General features: G+C 36.4%; 2 protein-coding genes across 3 annotated transcripts; one reads left to right on the top strand and one right to left on the bottom strand.

Moving 5' to 3' along the window:
- Positions 1-506: 506 nt before the first annotated feature.
- Positions 507-1,239, bottom strand: MRPL57 (mitochondrial ribosomal protein L57). Of its 2 annotated transcripts, none has more exons than XM_090273912.1 (2): positions 1,153-1,239; positions 507-1,035 (listed from the first exon to the last, which is right to left on the bottom strand). In XM_090273912.1, the coding sequence occupies exon 2, from the start codon at positions 1,025-1,027 to the stop codon at positions 719-721; it is 309 nt and encodes a 102-aa protein (XP_090130038.1). In that variant the 5' UTR covers positions 1,028-1,035; positions 1,153-1,239; the 3' UTR covers positions 507-718. The 2 variants fall into 2 exon arrangements, with proteins under 2 accessions (XP_090130038.1, XP_090130039.1); XM_090273913.1 differs by having other exon boundaries at positions 507-1,032.
- Positions 1,240-1,252: 13 nt separating this feature from the next.
- SKA3 (spindle and kinetochore associated complex subunit 3) lies at positions 1,253-16,092 on the top strand. Its single transcript, XM_090273910.1, has 9 exons — positions 1,253-1,444; positions 3,930-3,991; positions 4,078-4,243; positions 6,117-6,522; positions 7,921-8,000; positions 11,530-11,615; positions 13,265-13,468; positions 14,707-14,836; positions 16,027-16,092. Exons 1-8 carry the CDS (start codon positions 1,342-1,344, stop codon positions 14,809-14,811), a joined length of 1,212 nt encoding a protein of 403 aa, XP_090130036.1. The 5' UTR covers positions 1,253-1,341; the 3' UTR covers positions 14,812-14,836; positions 16,027-16,092.
- Positions 16,093-17,024: the final 932 nt, after the last annotated feature.

The raw sequence follows: 17,024 nt of genomic DNA, 5'->3' as shown, positions 1-17,024 counted from the left end.
TCTTCCTAGTTTTTTTACTAACTTGCCTCAATAGATTACTGCCTCTGGTGGTGACACCTGTAAAGTGCTTGACTACTTTTATTCAGAAAAAGGTTACCTGTATTTGAAACATAACTGCTGCAACTGATGAATTGTGTAGTATGTTAACTTTATCCCAATCAAGTTTTTACAAAATACTCCTTCATGTAGCAATTCTGATAAACACATTTTACTTCATTCAAATGGATTGAGCGCCGGCCTGCAAACCAAAGGGCTGCTGGTTCAATTGTCGCTCCAGGCACATGCCTGGGTTGCCCGCCAGGTCCCCGGTTGGGGGCGCGCGAGAGGCAACCACACATTGGTGTTTCCCTTTCTCCCTACCTTCTAAAAATAAAATCTAAAAATAAAATGTCCACTGTTAGTGGCAAGTCCCAGAAGAAAATGCTATTTTTAGGAATATGTTTGCTAAAGCTCACGTTTTCATTTACGCTTAGGCTGTTATTCGGCGTCACATACACAGACCAAACCACATTTTGTATATTTATCACAGCAATCACCCAAAATACATCTTACATCACCATGACCCAGGTTTAGAGACAGAAGCACTACAGGACAGAGAGGAAGCTGGAGCTTGGAGCCCGGGTGTTCTGCTCGGAGAGCGGTCTGCTCACAACTCTGGTCCAAAGGTCGCATTTTCCTAGCAGCTCTGGTTTCCGTGAAGAGGTGCGGCAGCTCAGGGTTACGACCACTTCTTGGTGACATTGAGGTGGCTGAGCTGGTCGACCAGCAGCCTGTGCTGTGGGAACTTAGTCTCGCCCGCCGCTTTGATAGCCTGGAAGGCAGCCGCCCTGCGGGCCGCGGCGTGCCCGAACTCCTGCGCGGCGCTAAGGAAGGGTGTGCTCAGCCAGTAGTGGTTCTCTGCCTCAGTCTCCAGGCGGCGGACCATGTTCTGCTTCGCATGAAAGGACACGGAACGCGGCCGCCGATGCTTCCCGATCCACTGCCGGCCAGGGATGCGGTTGCGGAGCAAGAGCGCGGTCAGGAACATGGCGCCTGCTGCGAACAGAGATCGGGAACGGACTGGTCATGGGCCCAGCCGCGGGATAGCGGCGTCCCCGGGGAAGTGGGCGCCCATCCACGGTCCCGGGCGCCCGCTAATGCCAACGAACTCACCAGCACCGCGGCTCAGCCGGGTTCCTCACACGTAGGCTGACAAACTGCCGGAAGTGCCCTTTCTTCCAGGCGTCTGCCTCCCTCTCGCGAGACGCGAGAGAGGATTCGTACGCAAGGCGAGGCTCTAGAGACGCTTCCGGAGCCGGAGATTCAAATGAATGGCTGGCTGTGTGGTACGGAGCGGTCACCATGGACCCGATCCGGATCTTCTTTGCGAAGCTGCGGTCTCTGGCGGTCATCCTGGACAGCGAGACAACGCGGCTGCAGCGGGCGCTGGAGGGGGAAGAGAGCGGTGAGTGGAGCAGACGGCTGGCGTAGAAACCCCCACGCAGGTTGGGTAGGCCGTTTGTCTGCTGTGGGAAGGGGCCAGCGGCGGGAACGCAGCGCCCAGGGGTGGGGCGCCGGGGTGCTCTCCCTGACTCCCTCCTTCGCCCCCAGGGTCCTCGGGAAAGGAAAGCAGAGCTATTACTATGTAGCCATGAAATACGGGGACGTACAGTAAAACCCAAGTTGACACATTGAGGTCAGCAGGCGCACCTGATTTACACTTGATATGCTTGCTAGTTGCCTAGAATCTGTACTTGTAAGACACAATAGGAACAAAATTAGCTCGCTTTACAGTGCAGCTGTTCAGCGCTGTCCTCCACATGTATAGTGACTTGTCTCATCCAGATGGTCCACGGTTGCAGTAAACGTCTCTTTCCCAACAAACCGTGTGGCCAGCACAAACACCAGGATTCAGTACTGTTCTTTTTCTGTAAGTAAAACAAAATTCTTCATCACTAACCTTTGTATTAGGGATTTTTAAAGGTTGCAGGAGTAGTTCAGACTTCATAAATGTCATTGTAATGTGCCTTAAAATATTACACCCTGTAGACACAGTCCTTTTATTTTATGACTGGTTATGCATCCATTTAAAAATGTTTATTCTTGTGACTGTAAAAAAAATACAGTGGAGCAAAAGTAGGTTTTCAGTTGTGAAAACGTGAAAGTTTATTCTTGTATTATTATTTATTAGTTATTGTATTTTTACCATATGAACAATTGTAAACCTACTTTTGCCCCACCCTGTATGTGTGCATGGCAAAATTTTGACATACGGAAAAGTAAAAGAAATGTCCTATAACTGCACCATCAGAAGGCACTACTCTGTGTTTTCGTAGCTTTTCTACCATTCTTATTTTTAAAGTTGCTTTGTTTTTCTTTGATTTTGTTTACATTGTTGAGATAATGCTATAAGATAGAAAATTGTATTAGCATTTTTGAATTCTTGGTATGTAGCTGAATTGCTTTACACAAAGCTTGTGCAAATTTACCGTCTTACCAGCATATTACCTGTGTACAAAAATTCTGCGTTTACTTTTGGTTTTACAAGAAAAAGTTGGATTAATTTTTCAAATTCGTACCCATAGGTATTACAGAAAATGTAGAACTGTGAAAATTAGAGAAAATCACAAAAATTTTCTACCTTTTATGATCTCAGTGACGAGACGTTAAATTGGTTGACTTTTAAACATCTTTATTGAGATGTAATTCACATAGCATAAAATTGGCCATTTAAAGGATGCAATACAGTGGCTTTTAGTATATTTACAGAGTTGTACAACCATCATCACATTAGGTTTAGATTTTTCATTACCCCCAAAAGAAACACCTGTCACTGTTAACAGTCCACAGTTCCACCTCCATCTACCACACTAGCCTTATGCAAACACTAATTTACCTTCTTTCTTTATAGATATGCCTATTCTGGATATTTCATATAAATGAAACCATACAGTATGTGGTCTTTTGTGGCTGACTTATTTCACTTAGCATAATGCTGCAAGGGTCATCCATATCAGTGTGTATCAGTAATTCATTTTATATTCATATGCAAATTTTTGTGTAAATATAATGTTTTTGGTTCTCTGGGTATATGCTTGGAAGTGAATTGCTGGGTAAACCTATGTCTAACTTCTTATGGAACTGACAAATTGTTTCATTGTATAGTTCCCCCAGCAATGAATGGGGGTTGCATTTTCTTCACATCATCGTCAACATTTGTTATTATCTTTTTGATTAGAGACATCCTAGTATGTATAAGGTAGAAAATCACTGTGATATGGGTTTGTATTCCCCTAATCAAAATTGGTTGACTTTTAACAGGTGGAAGGAGAAGGTCTTCAAAGGACGCATGTTTTAGGAAAGAGAAATATAATCCTTAAAAAAACTGCTCCTATATATATGACCACCTGATTAATAAGACAGGTGACAGTATAGTGGGTAAAGGATATATTTTCAGTAAATGGTGCCAGGTCAATTGTGCACTCATAGGGAAAAAAGTGGATCTTGATCCATACCTCATGTCATACATAGAAATCAATTCCAGATGGATTTTTTTCTGTAAATGCAAAAGAAAGCAGTAAACCTCTAGAAGAAAACATAAGTTTTGTCATTGGCAAAGATTTTTAGAAAACGAATCAAAAAGTGCTCTCCATAAAGGAAAAAATTGTTCCACGTTCCCATCTCTTCTCCCTTCCTCCTGAGGAAGTGTTTGCTATAAAAGTTCATCAAGCTATGTACTTAAAATTTGTGTACTACTCTGTGTATATATTACAGTTTAATAAAAGTTTTAAAGAAGGGCCTTAATGTTAAGGCCTTGGGATTAACAGAATATAAATTATAAATAAATGTCTACAAGGATTTTATAATTCTAAGAAAATATACTAAATTATATTTTCTATTTTCCCTCCTTTCCTTTATTGCACTTTTTTCTTTCAATATTCATATCGAAGACTTTGAGGGTTACGCATTGAGAATTTTACATGACCTTCATTCAGAAGTTCGGGCTTTAAAGGTATCATTCCGACCATATTATCATTTTTATGTGGTAATTTAAAAAATCTAAATAAAATTTTAATGTACTTTCTTTCTTTCTAAAAGGATAATGTCAATATTCTTCTTGATAAAGCGAATGTGGAAAGTCAAGAAAGCATTGGTTTCATAAAGGCAACAAAAGTACTGATGAAAAAAAATTCAGCAGATATCATGAAAATAAAAGTGTTTTTCCAGAAGTATGGATATAATCAATGTGCCAAGAAAAATTCAGGTGTGAATAACTTGCATTTTAGAGCATTTGTTATAGTATGAAAGAGAAAGGGCAGCATGCTACTTCAGTATAGTTTGTTTCTAGTCAGCTTTGCTAATAAATGAGATGTCATCTTTAGGCATGTTTTATTTTTCTTATTTTCAAGTTTCTCTTCTGTAGAATGAGATTATTTTTGCCTATATAAATTGCTAAGGTCATTTTCAGTTTTAAATTCTAACAAAGGGTAGTATAGCATGGTGGTTTTAAATTCAGAGCAAAACTGCCTAAATTCAAATCTGATTCCACCTTACTAGATGCATTGTTTTTGATCAGCTACTTAACCTTGTTACCTCAGTTTCTAATTTGTAAAGTGGAGATGTAATAGTCTTTACCTCTCAGGTTGTATTAAGATTAAATGAGATAAAATTTAGTGAGAACAGTACCTGGCACGTTAATCACCAGGTTGTTAACTATTGTTATTGTTGTGCCCTTAACTTTGGTTGACCAATTACAGTGAGCTTCAGTGTCTTCATTTCCATTATAAGATTAATCTTTTACATGAATAAAACATTACTTAATTTCAACAGATATGTACTGAGGATGTGTGGAAGGTATGTAAACAGTCCACATGGTGTAATGAAAGCAATTCAGCTGATTTTGGTATACACGAGCCACGGATTCAGACTGGCTCCACCGTCTACACACATTATACATATGTGACGTGGACAGTTTCTCTAAATTGCTTTCCCTCACTTGTGAAATGGGAGTGATCGTGGTGATGATTTTGAAGCTTTTTGGTGGTTGTAATATTTTAAGAATTAACAGAAAGCACACTGTCAGAACTCAGTGTATCAGCAGCCGGCTCTTCCAAAGGCTAAAAACCATGAAATCAAGTTTATTATAACTTTTTTTAATGTGTCCTGGTTTATGTACAGAAATAGTACCCTATCCTGCTTAATTTCCAGTTGCTGATTAAAACAAAGTGTGTATCTCCTCACTCCCTCCAGTCTGTTGGCTCTCTTAGGTGGTCAAGTAAATGTACAGCCTAAATTTATCCCTTTTCTTTTGGACCCATGACACTTTGACAGGGATCTCCAACAGTATCTGATAGACCTCATTTCAACTATAGACCAACCTTCCTTTAAAAGATAGAGAAAACAGAAACAAAACAGGACATTGCATTGAAGGTGCTCTCCTGGTTCTTCTAACTCCAACTTCAGTCCCACGCCAAATTCATTCACCAGTAATGTACCCAGGAAATGACAAAAGGACTATGGGGAAAAGTATAGTTGTTCGTCAATTATTTAGTCTGAAGTGCACAGTGTAGTAGTTAAGCATTAGGCTGTAGGTCAAGATATAACCCTATTAAAGGTTGAACTATTATTTCTCTCACTAGGCTTTTGATACTTCTGTTCTAAACTGACAGAATTAAAATTTATCTTTGTATAACAGTCTTTACTTTTTAGGCATTTGTGAGTTAAATATCTAAAATGTTTTTATACTTAATATTAGATTTAGATTGTAGTTAATCTCACAGTGTAAACTGTCATTAAGTGACAAAATAGTTTTGTAATATATTAAGAACAACTCCTAAATTACATTGACTGGGGAAGTAAAGAAATCAGATTTATATTCATGGGTATTGATTTTTTCATATTTTAACACTTTAACTTCCTTTTTCTAATATGTCATCACAATGGGATATGATTGGATGAGAGGTGCGTGTCAGAAATTTACTAAAGGTACAAGTGAAATAAAGTTTTAGAGACTTAAGGAGAAAATCAGGACTTCTGCTAATTTTGGACATTTCAAATGAAACTGTTTTATATGGTGTTAGTACTTGAGATTTCCTGACTTGATGTTTAAATAGAATATGACTTTTTTTTTCTCCCAGAGGATGAGCAAGAAGTCATTGACTCTAAACCAGAGTCCATTAGAGATGAAAATCTTCAAAAGCCTGATGTGAAGGATGATATGCCTAATCCTGTTCCAAGCAGCTCTGTTTCTGAGAAGATTCCGTGTAGTCCACAACTTTCAGATTTTGGACTTGAACGGTACCTAATATCTCATGTTCTACCAAATCTTCCACAGGCAGTAAACAACCAAAAGGAAGAACAAAAAACATTAACTCCATCTTCCAAAAAAACACTAGTTAAAGTACTAAAAACTCCAAAATGTGCACCAAATATGGACGATTTTGAGTGTGTGACTCCTAAATTAGAGCATTTTGGTATCTCTGAATATTCTATGTGTTTGAATGAAGATTATACAGTGGGACTTAAAAATGTGAAGAATAAAAGGTAAGCAACTTTCTTAAAAGGTACATTTTATCTAACTTTCTATATCTTTTGTATTTATTGATTTTTCCTAGAATACAATGTTTCACACTATGAGGTTTTCAGATACTTCTTATTGCAAACTTCCCTCAATCACAAATTTTATCAGTTCAGTGTGAACTGTCTTTGTTTTGTTTTGTTTTTTTAGGTAAGATGCTATAGAAGGAGTGACACAGCCTTGAAAAAAATGGTATTTGGTGAGATAGAGAAGCAAGGGTAAAATTAGTAAGAATTTGTTTCAGTTTGGTATGGAGACTTGGGAAGAGAGAGGGATCTGGGGTCAATCCCAGATTTCTAATTTGTTGCCTGGGATGGTACTAGGGAAGAGAACTAAGTAATTACATGTAGCTTGGAGGGACTGGTAATATGATACATGTTGATATTGTGTGTTGCCTGTAGAGGTGCTCTTAAATTTTGAGTATTTTAATGTGAGTTTGAAATTCAGTGATTAATTTCATCCTGAAGAGATTGGGAATGATTAGTAAGATTTTTAGAAGGGTAGAATCGATCAGTCTCAGAACTGGTTCTTATTTAAACAAAAGTGCAAATGACAAATTTAGGGACTAAGAGCTATGCTTTTTATATTTTAAGCTATTAGAAATAATACAGCATATGGTATTGAGAAATCGGGGAAGTTCAGATAAATGAAAAATAACCACTTAAATAATATGCTTTCCTATATTTTATTAATAATTACTTGGTAAACATAGTGGGAAAAACCCATTCAAATTGACAACAAAAACGTAGAATACCCATGCCAATTATAGGTGAAAGGCCTATATGATTTAAACCATATTATATCCCTGAATTGAATGAATGTTAATAGGTTTAATCATCAAATTAATTTATAGGTGTAATGTAATTACAACAAAGTCTCTATAGGATTTTTTAAGGTGGAGATAGATTTTTCACAATAGGATTCTAAAATTTATTTGGAAGAATAAAAAGAATAGCTAAGAAAATGAAAAATAACAGTAATGAGTGGACTTGATCTACTATATATTGAAATATATAAAGCTATAGTAAGTAAAACAGTATAAAACTGTCACAGAACGAACCTATAACTGGAACGAAATAGCCCAGAAACAGACTAATATTTTATATAATGAGTTGAACTTACGGCTTTCTTTTTAAGTCAGAGATTCTTAGTCTTCTAAGTCAAAACATTCAATACAAAATGGTTTTTAAACTTTTTTGAGTCGTGTTTATACATTTAAAAAAAATTGTCCCATGGGCCTTCTGTTCCATAAAATAGGACTGAATGTTTGTCGAGACTTGATGATTTATAATAAGATTAAATTTTCCCAGAGGTTTAATATTAACTTTTTAATAACCTTATAATTTCCCTATTAATCATACCAGTGAGGAAGCCATAGAAACAGAACCAGTGTCCAGTGATAGTGCCACTCCTGGCCTAATAAACAAGCAATTGGAAAAAAATGGTAAGTATTTTCAAGTTACTTCTCAGCTATGTTCTTTGTAGATGGTCTTTGTACAAAAATGATTCTCTCACCATAGGTATTCTAACAGCCTCACTCAGTTGGTAACGTCAAGTTCTATCAAGTACCATTCCATTCACATTCAGCATGATTGCATACAGGAGAAAGATATGTATAATCTTCTGACTTGCCTTCATACTCTTCCTGGTTATATTCAGCATTTGTCAGGTGTTTTTTGTTTTTTAGATTTTAACTTAAAGCATATAAATATATATTTATTCACCATTCTTTGATAGAGCCAAAGCATCCTTTTTTAGTTCTGCTTCAGTCTGTTGATTAGAGTTCTACGTTTTCTTACGTGAACCACACCCAGAATACATCAGCTACCATTCAGATTTTATTTTTTTAAAGAGTGCGAGAACATAAAATTTTCATGCATTTTTTTTCATTTATCCCAGCAAACATGAAAAGACTGAAAGTATAAAATAAAAAATCCTACAGTTTTATCATTTCTTTGAATAATTATTTATAATTTTCTGATCTATACCAAATTTATTGGCAAATCTTTTAAAGTAACTTGTCTTTATCGGGTCTTTCCAATGTTTTGGACATTTTCAGAAATATTCTCTTTGTACTGATTTCACTGACTTGTTATTAAATTAACAACTACCTCTGGCATAAACAAGTCTGAAAAAAATACAACTCACTTATAGTGTGCTTAAAGCTCAACTTATAAGAAAAAACATGACTATATTGAAGAGTAGCCTAGTTTTTAAAAAAGGAGATTGGACCACCACCTCCCACTATCAGAAATCACTTCGCAGTGGACCATAATAAAGGAGACTCTCTTTTATGACTTACTGAGATCCTTCAGGGTGCCCTCAGCAGTATTTTTATGAAAGGAATTGAAAGTTTAATGTTTATCCATTAGCAATTTGGTTAAGTAGAGACTTGTTAAGAGCGTTTTTGTTGTATTTTTTGTTTGGCCCTATTTTTATGCCACAAAAGTACTATCGTTAAACCTTTTGTAGTCTGCATCCTGACCAGTGTGGCTTAGTTGGTTGAGCAACGTTGCACAAAGCGAAAGATCACCAGTTTGATTCCTGGTTGGGGCACATGCTTACGTTGTGGGTTTGGTCCCTGGTAGGGGTGCACATGTGAGAAGCAACCAGTCAATGTTTCTCTCCCTCTCTTTCTCCCTTCCTTCCCCTCTGAAAATAAATAAAATCTTTTTAAAAATAAACCCTTATTAAAAAAAACTTTTATAGTCAGTACTTATTAAAAACTTGGTAATTTGTTTACCATTTTTTTGTGTTTGCCACTGCTGCTTATAGGTCACTTATTTCTTCTGGGTTTAGTTTTCTGGTTAAAGTACAGTTTTTAGCATTTCTTTCAGAGGTGTTAGCTCTATACTGTGTGAAGTACTCTCTTGTATGTCTGAAAACATTTTTTCCACTCTTGAATGATAATTTAGCTGGATATTGATGACTAGATTGGCAGCTGTCTGTCTTCAATATTTTAAAGAAATTATTCCTTTAAGACCTGGTATCTGTTGCTGATGAGCAGAGGGCTGTTAGTCTGATTACCTTTTCTTTGTAGAAAATCTGTTTTTTCTTTTTGGTAGTCTGTAAAATTTTTGTCTTTATGTTTGATGTTCTTCATTTCTCTGTAGTTCTTGTTTATTACGTTTAGAATTTGGTATAATTTTTCAAATTAAGGACTCATGTCATCTGTTCTGGAAAATACTCTGACATTATCTCTTTAATATTACCTCTCCCCTAATTCCTCAATTTTTTTCTCCTGAAATTCCTGTAAAATATATTTTAGAACCTTACCCTTTAGCTTCCACAGTTTGATAACTTCCTTCCCTTTCTCTGTGCTTTGTGCTTTAGAACTTCCTTTCAATTGCTCTTACCCTCTTACACTGAGTCTAATTTATTATGTTAATCTATCACTTGAAATTTTACTCCAGTGAGTACATTTTTTGTTTTAAAAGTTTTTTCTTTCAGATGTGACTTGTTCCTTTTAATTTTCTTCTGTATCGTTCTCTTATCTTATGGTTTCTATGCCACCATTTATCCTTTGAACATTTTAAACACAGTATCTGAAAGACTCTTTAAAGGTATTCATTCTCTTTATTATCACTCTGTCTTTCTTGGGGCTTGTTTCCTCGTATGATTTTAATTTTTCACTGTGAACTCATCTTCAAATGGAGTTGCTTTCAGTGGAAGTTCTGTGTGCCCTGTGAAGCTCTGTTTCATGCTTACCCTGCCAGGGCCCCATGGGCTACCCGTTGCAGACAAGCTTTAGGTTAACTGCCTTGTCTTAAAACTCCCAGTGTGTAGATGTACATTTGGAAATACAGATTAAATAGATGTTGATATCTTGCTATACTTGCTTCAAAGCTTTAAGTTAAAAGTTACACATAAAGCTAAGTCTCCTACTCCCACCCAGTCCATTATTCTCCTTTTCTCTTCAAAAGTAATGATTATAGCATAATTGTGTTTTAAAATTTTCATATAAGCGGTGACATCCAATTTCTATTTTTTGTCATTTCACAGTATGTTTTTTATGTTAATCCATGAAAATCCAGTTCATCCATTTTAATTGCTCAGTAGTATTCCACTGTATGAATAAGCCATTTTATTTATTCATATATATATATTAAGGGACAGTTGAATTGGTTTGATTTTTTACTATTATAGGCAGTGCTATAATGAAAATTATCCCTGTGCACCTGTGTTTCTCACTGTAGTTGCAGAATTTCTAGATCAAAGGGGAGGCACACCATCACTTATTTTAGAAAATGCTAAATTGCCCCAAGGGTGGCTGTTGTGCTTTATTCTTACCGGTAGTGTTTGGGTTCCTGTTTCTCCCTCTTTTCTAGCACTTGCTGATTGTTAGACCTAATAAAATTTTGCTAGTCTGATCACTTTTCTAACATGTTCACTGTTTCTCTTTGTTATTTTTTTAAGATTGCTTTCATGATACTATGTGTTAAAGATACCAAATGTATGTGTATACATAGTTCTAGTCCTAGGATCTCTTTTTTGTTCTAATAGTCAGTTTCCCACCCCTGGCTAACACTACACTACTTTTTAATTATTACAGCTTTAGAGTGTACATCCTAATACCTTGGAAGAGAAGTGACCTTCTGGCCCTCTTCCTCCTTTTTATTTTTTAGAAGTTTGATTTTCTTCATAAAGATCTTAAACAATTAATAGATTTATTTGTGGGTTCTTGTTGTTATTGTGAAAATCATCTTTCTTAAAATTACATTTTTGTTTGTTGCTCTTATGTTAGAACTGCTTGTTTTTGTGTATGGCACTTGTACCTTGCTGAATTTCTATTAGTGCTAGTGATAATTAGATATATGAATATGATAGTTTTGCTTTTTCCTATACAACCAAGCACACATCAGTTATAATTTATTAAAAATAAAATACACAAATTATATTGACAAGAATTATAACTTAGAAGTTGAAGTCTGTGTTTCAACTTTATTTTCATGTAGTTGTATATGTCTTTTTAGATGGCGAATATAGGAAGTCTCCCTTGGCACCTACATTCTATACTCCTGGTTTGAAAATTCCTTCTACAGAGAGCAGTACAGCTTTGGTAAATTTTCACAAAATTGAAAGCTCTAATATTGTTCCTAATGATTCAGATACACTATTTCTGGACTCTGTTTAAAAACTTAGAAAAATGCATAATTTAATTGTATATTTAATGTATATTTATGGAGGGTTATTTAGCAGCATTTATCAAGAGCTTTAAATTTTTTTATACCCTTTAACCATGTCTCAGAATTTATTCTAAGGCTCAATGGGACAGATTTATTATAGCAAGGAAGTTATTTTTAAGAGCAAAACATAGAAACAGTCTAAATATCAAATGTTAGAGAAGAAGTGAGATATATTAAGGTAGGTCAGTAAAGTCCAGTGTTACCTGTTTTTGAAAAACAGGTAAGAACATATTAAAAGAATGTTTTTAAGAAATATTTAATTTTATGGAAAACGACAAGTATGTGTATGTACACATCCGCACCCATATGCAATAGTCCTCTTATCCATGGTTTTGCTTTCTGTGGTTTCACTTACCTGTGGTAAACCACAATTTGAAAATATTAAATTAAAAATTTGAGAAGTAAACAAGTCAAAAGTTTTCAATTATGCTCCTTTGAGTAGAGTGAGAAAATCTCTCACCCTCCTGCTCCATCCCATCTGGGATATGAATCAGTCCTTTATCTAGCATGTCCACACTGTAGTCACTCCTGTTAGTCACTTAGTAGCCATCTGTTATCAGATCAACTGTCAAGGTATCACAGTGCTTGTATTCAAGTCACATAACCTTTATTACAGTATATTGTTAAAATTGCTCTATTTTATTATTAGTTATTGTTTATCTCTTACTGTGCCTAATTTATAAATTAAATTTTATTACAGGTATATATGTATAGGAAAAAACATAGTACATATAGGGGTCAGTACTGTCTGGGGTTTCATGCATCTACTGGGGGTCTTGGAATATATCCCCTGTGGATTTTAAGGAAAAAGAATGAATAGAAGCAAATCAAACTGTGGTTATGGGTGAATTTTATGCTTTTTTTTTTTTTTCCAAATTTCCCCAGTGAACAAAGTAGAATCAAAACCTAACCCCTTTTAAATTTTGATATGAACACTTAAGACAGCCCATGTGGTAGACCAGGCTGTCTAACAACTTTCTCCAATGATGGAGATATACTGTATTTGGTGTGCCCAGTATGGTAGCTACTAGTCACAGCCAACTATTGAGCACATAAAGTGTGGCAAGTGCATCTGTAGAACTTTTTTAAAAAAATTATTTTCTTAATTAAACAACCCCAGGTGGCTGTGGCTCCTGTGTTGGACACTACCTGTAGAGAAATGATATCCTGGGCTTCCCTGAAATATGCTTTCTTCTTCTTGGGGGTGAGGGCCTGAGGTAACTTGCTCATTCATGCTGTGATTGTCATCTTGCCCACTCAGTGTTGCCTGAGACTAGGGGGGTGAATTGTCTAAATGTGGGGTTCAGTCCATTTTTCATATTAAGCTCTAGCTCAGCCATTATTGGTAATAGAAATGATTCTTTGCCCTCCATATACCATTTCTTTGTTTTCTTGATTTTATTTAGTACTCAATCAGGGAAGACAGGGTCATTTCTGGCCTATTTAGCAACCCCAACAGAACTAACAATTTCTATTTAATTATTTTATACCACCATAATTTAATGATCTATTTTTTCATTAGATATCCACAGGTTATCGATTATCAAAAACAAATAGTTCATCAAATGATTTGGAAATGAAAGACTATACATCGTTAATTTCAAATTCAGACAAGTGCTTTGAGAATTGTGCAGCTTCCTCTTCCCCTGTTATTTCTTCTTACGAGAATCTGCTCAGAACACCCACACCTCCAAAAGTAACTACAATTCCAGAAGATGTTCTCCAGGTTATTTTCCAGGCTATTTTCTTATATTTTTTTCAAAGTTAGATATTTATATAATCTCTAATGTAAACTGTTATCATCGGGGTATGTACTGGTTTGGGTACTGAGAGAATCTAAATTTTGGGCTGCTACACCTTTCTTAAACTCCCTAAGATTCTTCTGAGCTGAGCAAAAGCTGGTTTTGTCCTTATATTTTATGCCTTTGGGGCATTTTGTCTTTTAACTTCATATTCAGAAATGTGTCCTTATAATATTTTCTAATAGTTGTTCAGCTGTGGTGGCCATGTTGATCACTGTTTCTTTCCATGGGAGGTGCTGCTGGTCCGGTCAGTAATGTCATTTATCCTGCAGTTCTCCTGAAGGAGGGGGGTATCATGAGTAACTTACATCAGTGTTTCTTGAACTTCAGCTGTCTTTAGACCTCAGTTTGAGAAACGCTCATTTAAATATATTAGAATCTCTGATTCTTTAGTACAAGATCATTTAATACTAGTCAACTACTGATTTATAACAACTGCCAAATCTACTAAATAACCGCTATTCTGATTCTTCAATTTTCTCCCGTCCCCCAGCCCCCCATGGAGTTCTTGTGTTTGGCAATTATAATAGCCATTCTAGTAACCTTCCTAGCTTATGGAAAGCTATAAGAAAGATAAAACTACTTGGGAAAAGACTCAAATGCCATTAGAACAGACTTGTCCTAAGATACCAGTAAAGGGTTTTTATTATCCTCCTTTCTCTGTCTTTTCTGTTTTGGGGGGCATAATAAGTTGAGTGAGAAAGGAGCAGCTTCTGTCTATAGGCATTATAAAGAGTCCCACTTCCCTTTTATGTTAAAGGAGGGAAAGCTTGTATTTAATGCATTACCTCTTTATGTATGAAAATGATCATAACTGATAGTTAAGACTCTTTATAATCTATATAACAATCTTTCTTTTGAGCATATATTTTCCCTAACATCTTTGTAAAGGCTTAATTTGTTCACAGGGACACACTGCTGCTTTATTTCCATTATCCCTAGTGTACATTTTAGAAGGCTTTAGAAATCAAGCCTCCACAGTCAAGTTAAATTTCTAATACTGCCATCATTTCTGTGGTGTTGAACTGTGCTGATAATAAATTCTTACTGTTTCAAATAACCATGCCTTCAAATTTTCCTTGGGTTTCTTGAATGTTTTATAACACCTTCCAAATTTATGTTGTTCATGTGACTTAATAAAAAGTATTTTGCTTGGTTTTAGATTTTATCAAAATACAACCCAAACCTAGCTACTACTCCAGCAGCAGTTAAGGCCATGTCTCCAAGCAAAGCGTTCCTTACTGGATGCAAAGGACAAAACAGCTGAGATGTTGGCAACAAATCCCATGAAAGTGAGTATACAGTAGTCCCTCTCTATATCGTGGTTCACCTATCGTGGCCTCACTTTATCGCGAGATTTTAAAATATATATGTAATTATGTATCGTGGATTTTTTGCTATATCGTGGGATTTTGCAGTACTGTATATGTATGTTGTTAAAGTTACGTAGGTTTAAGTGTAGAAGAAATGTAAGGTTCCTACTTCGCAAAAGGGTCTGGAATGTAATACCTGCGATAAGTGAGGGAATCGTCGTCGTCGTCGGCATCCGTCCGTCTCGAGAGACGATGGTGTAGCTTCTACTGAAGCTACAGAGCCTGGGCAGGGTGATATGGAGGGTCTGCTGTTGCCCATGCAGCAGACCCCCCCTCTCTTCGCAGCTGAAGGGTCCAAGGGAAAGACGGAGTCAATACAGCTTGGCTTCAGGTGCGCCGCAGGAGTTGCCGGTGTTGACTACAACGTCAAACCGCCTTAGGGACTCCGGCTCCGGATTTTCTGTCGGGGTTTACTCCCTTAGCCTTTCCCCTGAAGAGGTATGCCGCAAGGCAGCGGAGGTTTTTTGGAGTCAGAGTTTTCCTTCTCTGAAGTGAGGGAATACTGTGTTATTATTTAATTATTTATCACGGGTTTTTTTGCTATATTGCGGGATTTTGCGGTACTGTATACGTATGTTGTTAAAGTTACGTAGGTTTAAGAGTGTAGAATATGTTTAAGAACACTAGTGTTTATAAAAGTGTGGAAAAGGTTAATAAGGGACTGTGAACGGTTTATAAGTGTGTGGGAAGGGTTTATAAAGCCTTAAAATATATATAAATATTAAAACAGATGTAAGGTTCCTACTTCACGGATTTTCACCTACTGTGGGGGGTTTTAGAACGTAATACCTGCAATAAGTGAGGGAATACTGTATTACCATCCTAAAGAAAGTACATTTGTCCTTTGAGAACATCTGAAAATTAGCATTTGAATGGTAGTAAAAAATTTTTAGTTGAAATCTGGCAGCTTGGGTTAGCAGCCTCTCTCTATACAGATCCTTAAATCTGATCCCATTGTAGCAAGTTTGATTGATAATATCATGGGGAATCTACCTCCAATTTTTTTTATAGAAAGTGTAAAAATATATAACCACAATGTTCTGTCATTTGTTTTGTTGATGGTTATTAATTATACCTATCTGGTATTTTTTACTTTTATCCTTTTGCAGAAATTCTTATGGATCCATCTGTCCATTATAGAAACTGAACAGAATGAGATGAAAGCAAAGCTGGACTTTTTCACATTCTTGTGTCTCCCTAAAAATCAACCCATATCAAAGATGAGTATGGACACTGATGTGATGTCACGTTACGCTTTTTATTAAGTTTTGATTTAATCTCGGTCTTGTTGACATGTAGCTCAGTAATTGTTTTTAAATAACTTTACTGTTTCATTTTCAGATTTACCATAGCTAATCTAACAGTGGGTTAAGTAATAATACTAGGAAGTAGGATCAATAATTTTGCAGATTTGTGTTATTGTTTGCTACTCAAATAAGGTCACTTCCGCTATTCTCTGACCTGGATAGTGTGACTGCTGTCTACTAGACATGGTTTCTCCCTTAACCCTAACTGCCCTTATCCCATCTCTCCCATGACTGTCCCAGAGTCTCTTACACCTTTTATTTCAACATTGCTCTTTTAAAACAGTCATTTACAAACAAAAGCTTAATTTAAGAAAAGAATTTATAGGCCAGCATAACTGCACTGTAGTAGGTCTCAGACATTGGAATCAAGGACTCACTGCTGTCAGGATGTGTATATTTCTTTATTTTTACTCCCAGTTTTTTACTTGGTCTCAGTTTCATCCCCTCAAGTCAGCTCTTTCCACACATGGCTGCTGTCCTCTCCAAGTTCCCCTCCAGTGGCTACCCAGACCCTGAGGCCTCTCAATGGAAGATTCTAATGCCTCTTCATGAACCTTGTGCCCTTCTCTGGACTGTCAGCTATAGCCACAGGAACCAGGAGACAATGTGTCTAGAGCTATCTGATAGCTTCACTCTGCTGCCCATCAAGATCTTTCCATTTAAGTACAACCGAAGAGTAATTTTATCTAATTAAGTTCATGAAAGTACTTTGGCAATAAGGAACAACTGACAAGTATCATGACAAGAGGCTTCACAGGCTTAGCAATGGGGAATTTGATGCAGTTGAGTATCCTCTTCTA

The sequence above is a fragment of the Furipterus horrens genome, unplaced genomic scaffold (assembly GCF_987537825.1).
Source record: "Furipterus horrens unplaced genomic scaffold, mFurHor1.1.pri manual_scaffold_4, whole genome shotgun sequence".
In the NCBI taxonomy this organism is placed as follows: Eukaryota; Metazoa; Chordata; class Mammalia; order Chiroptera; family Furipteridae; genus Furipterus; species Furipterus horrens.
Note: the sequence above shows the minus strand (reverse complement) of the source record. Positions and strands in the feature narration are given on the sequence as shown.